General features: G+C 41.2%; 1 protein-coding gene across 1 annotated transcript in view; it reads left to right on the top strand.

Annotated features, from left to right (window-relative positions):
- CUNH4orf22 (chromosome unknown C4orf22 homolog) overlaps positions 1-11,725 on the top strand; it is a 486,210-nt gene that overhangs the window by 210,798 nt on the left and 263,687 nt on the right. The window contains exon 4 of the mRNA XM_003790054.1: positions 10,877-10,900. Coding sequence (XP_003790102.1) covers positions 10,877-10,900 — 24 coding nt within the window. The remainder of the gene's footprint in view (positions 1-10,876; positions 10,901-11,725) is intronic.

The following is an 11,725-nucleotide window of genomic DNA, read 5'->3' as shown; positions in this document are numbered from 1 at the left end:
GGTCCGGGCTGGGGATTCGAACCCGCCACCTTAGGTGTACGTGGCTGGCACCTTAGCTGGTTGAGCTATAGGCGCCGAGCCAAGGTTCCAGCTTTTTCAATACACATATAACTAAGCTTAAAACACCTGAAACAGTAATTGTCATCTACACCCTTTCCACAGACAGTGTGCTTTATGAGAGAGAGAGAGATACCCCACAGAATCTGTCATGAAATCTCCCTACTATAACTTAAAGACTTAGAATCTGGCTTTGTCCTCCTCCCCTTTTCTCCCTGCTACAAACTGCGATCTCATAACTTAACGGATATTTTCACTCTCCTGCTTTACTTCTCTGTAAAGCACCTCTCCTGCTTTACAAAATAAATCATAAAGAAAATAAACTTAAATTTTTAAATTTGATTCAACTTGCCATCTTGTTGAAATCTAAGATAAATTCTCCAAAACAAAACTGATAGTGAGTGTAACGTATTTTAGTGACTACCATGTTCTCTTTCTTCTCTGTGATTTATTCTTGGAGTTGAAATTAGCGAGAGAGACGTAAAGGTAAAATTAACAGGTGATTTTATTATTTTACACGCTCACTTACCTTTCACAGCTGCCCTCGGATTCCTCTCAGGTAACACAGCAGTAATTTTCTAGAAAGCAGATTTTTATGACCCATGTTAGTATGGAAAGTAGCAGGAATTCATTTCTCAGTTGGTAGTATTTTAAAAACCATGGGCCCTCTCTTACTCAACTTACTGCCTTAGGCAATGGCACAGAATTTGTAGATCTTAGATCTTTTGATAAATATGGCCCACTAATTATTGGGCAGTTTCATATTCTGGTAAAAATAAAAATCATATATTACCTGCTGAAAGTTCACATAAGTTCACTGGTATTCAAAGGAGATATAGCATACTAAGCAAATCTTATCAACATTTCTATTCCATTAGCAGGAGTCCACTGTTATTATGAATATGACAGATATTTGGAGTACAATTGTCATATAACCATGGTCATTAATATATCCCAGAAACTTTAAAAAATAAAGGCTCATCTTTTTCCCCAAAGCTCATTCTCTTCTTTAGAGGCACAGAGAGGAAGAAAAGGGCCACCTGCCCAGCAGGGAGGATCAGTGGCCTTGACCTTCAGGTGGCCTTAATCTTCACATAGCCACTTGTATGGCATTAGACACCACAGCCACATGATCCTCAGACCCTTCCTTTCCAGTATTAGAAGTTCATCCGTCAATGAATAGAGTATTTCATTTATAGCCACTCAGAAACTTTATTGAGTGGATATAAAAGTTTGCTTTTCACAAGAAAGCCACAAAAAAGTAATATAGCTTTCAAATGAGAATTTTTTAAATTCAAAAAAATCTGTTCTTAAGTTTTAGCATTCTGCTTCTTAGAATTTCTTCAGGAATAGTCAAAGGGCATGTTCGAGGGATGACAAAAACATTAAAAGTTTGAGAACATTCACCTCCTAGACCAAACCTTTTCAAGTTGCAGATGAGCAAGCTCCGAAACATTAAGAGACACGCCCCCCAGTGACAGAGCTGGGGGTAAAGGTTGTCCTGAGTCAACGTGTCTTGGCATCTGACGTTTATGATTTGTACGTGACCCCTGACAGAATAGGATAGAGCCGCAGTTGGCAAACCACTGTCCATGGACCAGATCTCGCCTGCTGTGTGTGCAGGTAATACCTCACTGGGGCTCAGCCACGCTCGCTCATTACATAATGTCTATGGCTGCCCTTATGCTCCACGGTAAAGTTGACTAATTTTAATGGAACCTGTATGGCCCACAGAACCTAAGAGATTTACTGGGTCATTATAGAAAAAGTTCACTCACCTCTGGTATAGAAAATTAAGGTGTAAGTACAGATTAGAAAATGGAAAATTCAAAGGGTTTTTAAAAAGTGTTATCCGGTTGTATTCATCAAATAATAGTTTGAAACTCCTCTTGAATCTCCAAACAAAAATACAGCCTGTGGTCCATCCATGGGTGGTTCTGTCGTAAGCACCTTTGTTCACTTTTTGAAGATCAAGAATCTAAGAGTCACCGTATTATGTTTAATAAAAATAAAATGTTGGTATGGAAGGTCTACACAAGAGGAATGGACAATATTCCCTAAATTATATTTCAACAAAATGGAATAAAAATGAGAAAAAAGTCATTGTCAGCAAGGTGTAATCACTATAATGTATAGTAAAAAGGAGAGTGATAGACACACATTTCTTCTTCTTTTTTTTTTTGTATGTGAAATACACTTACTTTGGAAGGAGCGGCTGTCACTGCCTGTGCGTTTTCTCGGCAGGTTGGACCAAGCTGAACAACGGCAGCATTTGTCTTTGGTCCGTGGAGCTGAGACGTCCACTGTGGACTGGAGCGTTTTCAGTGCAAGTAATAATAAGGTGGTCAGTCATGCAACCGAAAGATCAAATTTAAAGTCAAAATTAAAGAGGACTTCCCAGCACTATAGCATTTCATTTTACAGAAAGCTGTCCCCGGCTGGGCTCGTTTACCTGTCATAGCGACCCAGATGAGCGTACAGAGCTGACATGAAAGATACGACAGGAAGCTCCTGTCACCCCACACAGAAGGACCTACCAGACATGCTGGAACAAGCCTATTAGATGACTTAAAAGAATAACAGAAAGAGTAATTACGGAAAGTGTATAACCTCTATCGTGTCCGTTAAAAAATTACATGCCTAAGCAGCAGTTCAACCAGAGGTCATGGTGCCTGAATGCCAAGTCTTTACTGAAAAAGCCACATTTAAAGTCAGCACAATCTATTTTGTGTGTGTGTATTTGTGTGTGACACACTGTTGATTATCCTAAAATACTTAATTTGAAACATCATGGTTGATTTCTAGCAATAAGAAAAATTCTTTTTTAATTAACTTTTTACTTGTACTTAAGTGGGAGGGAATTTGGTGGCTGCGGGGAATTTTGGAATGTTCAGAGTTCAGGGTGTCAACCTCATGGCACCGTTTTCTGTTGATAGATGCAGAAGTTGAGGCTCTGACAGCCTTAGGAGCTGAGTTACACAGTGAGAGGGAGCATGGCTGGAGGACAGAAACAGCTTCGACCTCCGGTCACAGGCTTCAGCACTGTGGCATCACTATCCCCCTACTCGGAGAACTTCTGTTTGCTGTTATTGTTGAGGTATGGAAGAGAGTTAATTTATGTCAAAAGACTTCAGTTTTTAGGGCTTTCCTTCAATATTTAAAAATTATGATGCATTTTATTGATAAATGTATCTGAGACAATACAGGCTCTGAAGCCTTTTCATCCTTCTTGGATCTAGTTAGGCGTAGGTCCCCGATGAGAATGCAGGGTTGGCATGAAATATCCAGACAAGCAGGGCAGCCTTGTTTCAGAGGAAAAGAGCTGGATGCTTCTGAGTCAGAAGCACGAGGACAGGCCAGTCGGATGGCTCCTCCATTGGGGCCATCAGAAGGACAACAGAAGGACAAGGTTGCTGGTCACAGTTTCACTGCTTGGAACAAGTCCCGACCCAGAATTTCTGGACGCTAAAATGACTGCATTTCCTGCTGGAGATTTCTACCGTTCCTCTTCAGGTCCTGTTAAATTCAAAGTTCAATGATAAAGCCCACTGTGATCCACTGTGGGTACGCGCAGCCATCCTTCTATTCAGGGAGAGCTCTCATTACGTTTCAGGTTGTCTGCTCGGGCTGCTGTGACAAAATACCAAAGACTGGGTGTCTTAAACAACAAATATTTTCTCAGAGTTCTGGTTGCCAACAAAGCAGAGTTCTGATGAGGACTCTCCTGGCTTCCAAACTGCTGCCTTCTCACTGTGCCCTCCCATGGCAGAAAGAGGGAGAGAGCTCTCTGGTGCCTCTTCCCATAAGGGCAGGACACCTATCACAAGGTCGCCACGCTCCCAAAGGTCCCGCTTCTGAGTACCATCGCTTTGGTAAATAGGGCGGCAACATAGGAATTTTGTATTCATTTTGTAGCCCAGGTAAGATGCAACAATTCTTCTAGCAGAGAAGACTGTGTTTAAGGACAAAGAAGCACAGAGTGACGTGAAGTGGCCTGTGTATGAGCACAGTGCGGAGGCTCTGAGAGGGTAGCCTGCGTCAGCACCTGCTCCACTCCACCGCAGGGCCAGCTATTTAATTTGTGGGGAGTCCAGAGCAAAATGAAAATTCAGGGGCCTTTGTTCTAAAAAATTGCTGAGCATCTGAATACACAGAAAGCAAAGCATTAAAGCAAATGTAGACCAAAGGAAAAGTACTGTATGATTCCACATCTGAGAGGTATCCGGAGTAGTTAAATGAGGACAGAAAGTCGAATGATGGTTACTGGTTCATGGTGATGGAGATTCAGTTCCAGATGATGAAAATGGTCTGCAGGTAGATGGTGGCAAGCGTGTGCAATAATGTGAATGCACTTACCAGCACTCAGTCGTACACTTAGAAGTGGTTAAAATGGTAACTTTATGCTATATATATTATATCAAAATAAAAAATAAAGGAACCAAGGGTGCGGCCCTTCTGAGTTCAGGGTGCTGCGGAGCTGCCTGGGGTTTGAGTTTGCAGTGTGCTAGGGAAGGGCCTGTGTCAGAATGCTGGAGGCAGAGCGGGCAGCAGGGAACTGGGCCAGTGACTGAGACTGTGTTGTTTCGGCAGAGAGCATGCTGGCCTACACAATCAGGTTTACCCTCCTTTCCTCTTACTAAGCCACGTGTGTTGTTCAGGTTTACACCCTGGTACAAAGTAACTCAATCTCAAGCTCAGTGCTTAATATCGATTAGCCTATGAATACAGAGCAATATGTGTCAGAATGTTCCCCTTGCCCCTAGTGGGTTTAGCAGCAGCTCCAAATTGCTTTTCATATATTCTCTCTGCAGAGTGTTGGAAAATGCATATAATTGTGTTTTAGTATCATTCCTAGGAATTCCGGAATTCCTACAAAGTGAGCTCCAGAAGTGGCCCTAGATCTCACCATGCATGGAATATTCATGGTGTTGGTTTAGACGTAGTCTGTTTTCCTCTGTGCATTTCCTGGTGGATGGTGTTTTCCTCCTGTGCACACACTGTTCACACTCTGTGTCTCAGAGTGCTATGCAAGATTAATTAGTGTCCCCCGTGTGGAGAAAGTGACGGCTTCTGTAGTTTATCTGTGGAGAACATTGTCCTTATTTTGCTCTACAAATTTTAAATGAAAATATTTTTATTTTTCAGTGAAAATATTGAAGTTATATGGAAAATGCTGTTGTATCTGTTAATTAAGTTTGGCTGGCTAGTGGGTCCCTATAGCTATAAAGTGTTAATATCTGCTAAAGTGACATCAGGTAAATTATAGGGATTTGAATAATTTTATTAAACAGTAATATGTTGTAATGCTTGTTTTTACTAGATCATTAAAGCATATCTTTTACAACTGGATCTTTGTATCTATGTAGATAAAACATAGCATGCCTATATTTTAGAAGTTATTTCTTTAAATTAATATATTCATCATAGCATATTTAGTTTCATAAAGTTTTTCTTAATCCAAGTATAAAATAGTACTTAGCTGGAAATTGCAATATATTTTGCTCTATTTATCAACTTAGGTCAATGACTTTTAAGGTTCAGTATATACTATGCACAGGGTGTTAGCCGCTGCCCAGAATTTAATCAGGAATAAGGAATGTACTCACAGCTTACATTTCCTATGAGAGTACAGATGATAAGACTGGAGAGGGCATGATCCAGATGTGCTCTAGAAGAGGATTAGAGGGCACGGTGAGTGGGAGAGTCACGTAACTGAGCTGAACAGGGACCCCTCAGGATAAAGGCGATAGGATAATGGGATGGGGGGTATCTGTTTAAGGTTAAATCAACTAAAGAATGATTTGACAGATACTTAACGAAAGGTCGTGCTAGGTTAAAAAGGAATTTGTAAAATTAGTGATACTTCTGGATGAAGCATGCACTGACTTCAGGGAGAAGAGACAGTTCAGTTTCTTGTATACTTAGGAGGAACTGAAGCGGAGCCTCCATCGCTGACCCTACGCTGGTGACCTCCTGAAGCTGCCTAATTACCATGGACGGGACATGTGCCACATGTACGTGTCAGTACAATAGGCCTAGTTCCTTATGTTGACACCTCTGTGTGTTGACCCAGTCAGTCCCTTGGGTGGGCAGCTTACAGAGAGGTCCTACTGTGTATGAAGATAAGGTGGGAGAAACATTTTGTGTTTAGTAGGGCCCTGAAGGCCAGTTGAGAAGTTTCCATTTAACCTGTTGTTTTCAGGGAGTTAATACCTTTTATCAGCTGAAAAATACCGTGCTCAGTATTCCGGTTCAGGAAGACTAATCTGTTACCAGTGTAAGGAACAATATGAGCTTGGGAAGGATAAAAGCCAAGAGATCCAGTTAGGGGATATGGAAAATCTAAAACCTCATGAGAGTTGGCAACTGACTAAGTTTCGATTTAGACATGCTTCTGAATATCCTAGTTGGTCCGGGGAGTGAATGATGTTTTCTTAACTAAAGTGGGGAAGTCAGGAGAAAAGTTGGTTGATAAAAGAATATAATCAATGCTGTTTAGGTGTTTCACAAATCAGTGAGAAAGGGAATCTGCAGCGCCAAAGTGGCCAGTATGTACCTTGACAATTCAGTTAGAAGCCAGTAGTTTTCCAGCACCATATAGATGTGCTTTCTGGTCCTGTCCGTGCCCAGTCTTACTCTAAGTGCTGGATACACAAACACACAAACAAAAAGAAACAAACCTCCTGAGAGCTCTCTCTTCCTGGAGCTTATGTATTAGTGGGGGAGGATGAAGATAGCACAGAACGCTGAAGTAGTTAGTGAAATAGGCGGAAAACCCAGAGAGACATTAAGCTGAGAGAGAAGTAAGGAATTCTTTAAAGAAGGCAGGTCAACAGGGGCCGAATGCTGCTGGTGGAGCAAGAGAAAGACAAACACCAACAATGGATTTGGCAAGATGCAAATCCTTCCTGACTTTTTTAAGGAACTTTTTTGAGAGATGGGTGGTGATTGAAGCCTACTAAGATGGGGATCAAGAAAAAAGAGAAGAGGGGCTTGGTGCCTGGTGCTCAGTGGCTAGGGCACCAGCCATAGACCCCAGAGCTGGCGAGTTCAAACACAGCCCAGGGCCCCCAAACAATAATGGCAACTACAGCCAAAAATAGCCGGGCATTGTGGTGGGTGCTTATAGTCCCAGCTACTTGGGAGGCTGAAGCAGGAGAATCGCCTTAGCCCAAGAGAGTTTGAAGTTGCTGTGAGGTGTGACACCATGGCACTCTACCGAGGGCGACATAGTAAGACTCTGTTTCAAAAAAATAAGAAAAAAGTGGGTGGCACCTGTGGCTTAAGGAGTTGGGCTCCAGCCCCATATACTGGAGGTGGTGGGTTCAAATCCGGCCCAGCCAAAAAAAAAAAAAATGAGTAAAAGGTATTAAACCACTTGATAAAGGAGTTTGCGGTAAGAAATGGCAGAGAAGTGGGCCAGTGGCGCAAATTCCATCATTGATCACAAACATGTTATTTTATAATAGCCTTTAAATTTACTTAAAATTCATGTTACAATGTAATGGGGTCACAATGTAATAAAGTCCTTTGACAGACATTTGCAATATTAGACAGTATAGGATGCTTTAATATTTATATGAAAATTGATCTTTTGTATCATGTGAATTGTAAGATAAAGTTTCAATAACTGTAATGTCCATCATTAGGGAAGTAGATGAAGGCATCCTAGTATATCCACAATGAGGAATATTATGTGGTTAATAGAACATAAATTTAAGATATATTTATAAATATTACACTTAAGGCATGTCCATTATGCCTTTGTCTTTACAGAGTAATGCACTTACTGTGATCTCTAATTTTATAAAATCAAACAAAACATGTGCTTGTGGGTATTTTGCATATCACGCTATTACTGTGTAATGTAGAAAATGGTCCGTGGCAGGCCAGTACTATTGATTAGTTCTTGAGGGGTAGGGATGGAAGGGTTATGAAGGATTAAGAACTTTATTTTTATAGATCTTTTCACTGTTTCACTGGTGAAAATGAGTACACTTTTTAAAATATTAAAAACTGAAGATCCAATAGGTGGAACGGGTCTAGAGACTGCGACTTGTGCAGTATCATCTTTTATTGACGTTCTGGCATTAGAACCAACCCAGTAATTTTAACACATTCCATTTAGTGATTCTTTTCATTAAAAAAATAAAAATCTTCATTGACTCTGCTGATCTTGGACTTTCCCTATGATTTTTGACATACTTTCCTGTTTGCTTCTTCTGCTTCCCTGTAGAATTATTCACAACTGGGGTGGAGACGGTGAGTACTTGTCTAAGTGTTCTATGCAGGTTAATGCAGATGAGCAGAATGTCTGGAGACTTCCAACCCCTGCTCCTTGAGTAGACTGTGTACACCACTTGGAAGAATGTTCCAGGGACAGCTGCTGCCTTATCTGTGACTCTGAGCCCATTGCCTATCCTCACAGTGCAGGATCTCTCAGACCTCAGTGTGCAGTCTCTCAGAAATTCAGTGTGAATTCCATAGAAAAAGGAAAAGACAGGTGCAGGTTGTTTTTCATCTCTACTCTTAAAATTGACCTTTCAGCAGTGTTAATCAGACTCTCCCTCTTGTGCCCCTCCCTCAGAACCTCACCCACACCGGCATCCTCCAGCCCACACTGCCTCCCTGCACTCCTGGTTACTGTGCTTCATGGGTCCTGTTTGCCGGGTCAAAACACTCCAAGCCCAGAACTTCTCAAGCTGAACCCCAGGTATTTCCCATCACTATTTCTCAGTATTTGCCATCTCAGCCAGCGGTACTTTCATCCATCCAGTTGTCGAAGTCCAACCCTCTCTTCCTCCTGCCTCCTGCTCAGTGCACGACCAGCTCCTGTGGATTTCGCTTTCGTCTCTACCACCACACTCACGGCCTCCAAACCGGCTGGCCAACCTTTCCTTCTGCGCTCATTACCTCCCTGACCCCCTTCATTCTTTGACGTGTTGTCAGTTTAGTCTTGACACTGCTTTGAGCTTGCGAATGGTTTCTCTCTGCTCTTGGGATAGCATCTGCCTGGGGAGTCCTTACTCTCCTGTCTCAGCTCCAGGGACATCCATTTAGCTTCCGTATTTGAAAAGGTCTCTCTTGCCCCTGGGTCTTTACACATACAGTTTCAATTTGGGGGGATGCTTTTAATCCCCCACATGCTTTACCTGGCTAACTCCTGTTCAACCTTAAGATGTCAGCTGAAGTGTTACTTTCTCAGGAAAGCCCTTCTGGCCCTCACAGGCTGGGGAGAGGTGGTTGTTTTCCATTCTCCTTCCACCAGGTGCTTCTGAGTTGCTCTCATCGTTGAAAGTTTATGTTTATTTGTGGGTTTTGATTCATCTCTATTCCCTAGCAGAATTCTCCAAAGTTTTGTTCACCATCCTATTGTTAAAAGTTAAGTATATTAAAGGCATTCAAAAAGTCCTAGTTAAATGAGTGAATGAATGGCTGAACTTTCAAAGCATTTATCTATTTAATAATATTTTGAAGATATTTCTTCACCTTTTTTTGTTGTTGTTGTTGTTGTTTTTTGTTGTTTTTTTTTTGTTGTTGTTTTTTTTGCAGTTTTTGGCCAGGGCTGAGTTTGAACCCACCACGTCTGGTATATGAGGCTGGCGCCCTACTCCTTGAGCCACAGGCGCCACCCCTGAACTTTCATAACAATTCAAAAGTTTGTCAATATTTTCCTTTTAATTTTTCATTTTATAGCGTTCATATTATGAGAGTAAGAGTCACACACAGTCAAACATTGAGAATTAAACATTAGAGAATTAGTGCAAGGATGGATGGATGTTTTGACCTTCCCTGTTAAAGATGGAGCTACTGCTGTGTATTGGTGATAGAGTCGCTGACTCCCTCTTATTTTCTTGTTTTATTTGCCATTATCTGGTCACATCAAATACTGTGAATACCAAAGAATCCTATACCTAAAGGTTTAGCAGACTCCCTCCCCCAACTCCCTGTTTTTTTGTAGGGTTTTATCTTAGAATGGAGAATGAAGACTGGAGGAATTGGTAGTAATGTTTTTTTTTTTTTTTTTTTTTTTTTTTTGAAACAGAGTCTCACTTTGTCACCCTTGGTAGACAAAGCAACCTCAAACTCTTGGGGTTAAGTGATTCTCTTACGTCAGCCTCCCAAGTAGCTAGGACTATAGGACCCTGCCACCATGCCTGGCTATTTTCAGAGATGAGGTTTTGCTCTGGATGAGGTTGGTCTTGAACCTGTGAGCTCAGGCCATCCACCCACCTCAGCCTCCCAGAGTGCTAGGATTATAGGTGTGAGGAATTAATAATAATTACAAGCCTTTAGGCACTTGGGGAATATAATAAGCCCTTATTATGTAAGTAATAAATAGAAATAAGTGATGGCTGAAATAGCAACAGGTCATTGGCAAATTTTCTTGATGTTATGTATGAAATTTATTTCAGTTAAAACTGCATGGACTGCAGCAGTGAGCTGAGTTACAGACTTCAGAGTTGCATAGCACCCAGCTCTCGGGTGTGCAGGGAGAGCCAAAGGAGCATATATCTGCGAATGTTTTAAAATATAATATCTGTGTTCACAAATTGGCACATTCAGTGCTCAGAAACGTTAGCTGTAATTATAATTTGAGATATATACCATCTGACCTACAGGATGTGAGATAACTAGGAAATCAGGATGCACTCACTCCAGGTAGTAGAAGTGTCTTCCTGTCTCCTGGATTATTTTTGAAGTTTACTGAAGACATGTTTGGCTTCTGTCACGTGATACTCTTTCTCTTCCTTGGAAGATTTTCCAAGATCATTATGACTTGGGAGGGCAAGTGCCTCTTCTCAGGAACAATAGTAAGAATCGGGGAAAGGACTTGGTAGATGTATCTGCAAAGAATTTTTTTTTGGATCCTGCGTTTTTACTATGACTGAATTTCTCTCAGTTTGCAATATTTCAAATTTAGTGTGATCTTGAAATACGACTATTCTTTCCACTCTAGTTTTTAGGCCATAGCCTTTAACCCACCAGTCAGCGAAACGGCAGCATTTATTCCTAAACCTGGTAGTATCTGCGAAGCGTAAGTTAATGAAAATGAATGATTTTAGCTGCAGACCAGGACAGTTCCTGCTGTGTGTGTCATCACGGTGCAGATGTGTGTTCTCCATCTGCGTGGGAGGAGTCGGCCTTGACATTCCTTCTGCCCATGTGATATTTGTTAAATAAAAGAAAAGAAGGAAGCAGACATGCTTCACCCAGATGTGATATTTCGTCCGCCGGGAAATTCTTTCTCCAGGGCTTTACTGTCACTGAACAGATCCCACAAGTGCGCGCCTCCTGCATCCAATTTAAATTGATGATTGCTGGAGACTTATTATCCTAATTTCTAATCAGCTAATTACAATAGATCTGTTGTGCAGAACAGAAAGACTGCAGTTTACTCCAATAGAAGCTTTCTTCTCAGTGTCATGTTTACAAATTGTGCATTGTGCCATTTTAATTTGTAAGTATCTTTAAAAGGTCAGAAAAAAACAACTCATTTTTAAAGTTTTTATAAATCAAAAAACATGGGAACACTTCTTATTACCAGTGTTCACTGATGAGACCGGTTTCTTTCTTTCCACTTTCCCTTCTTCTCCCTTCCTCAGTTGCTTCTCTTTCTCCTTTTTTGCTCCCAAACAACAAGGTGATATAAATGTCTAATGGATTC

The sequence above is a fragment of the Otolemur garnettii genome, unplaced genomic scaffold (genome assembly GCF_000181295.1).
Source record: "Otolemur garnettii isolate 467f Iridium unplaced genomic scaffold, OtoGar3 scaffold00039, whole genome shotgun sequence".
Taxonomy (NCBI): domain Eukaryota; kingdom Metazoa; phylum Chordata; class Mammalia; order Primates; family Galagidae; genus Otolemur; species Otolemur garnettii.
The sequence above is the reverse complement of the archived record's forward strand: the minus strand, read 5'-3'. Positions and strand labels throughout refer to the sequence as shown.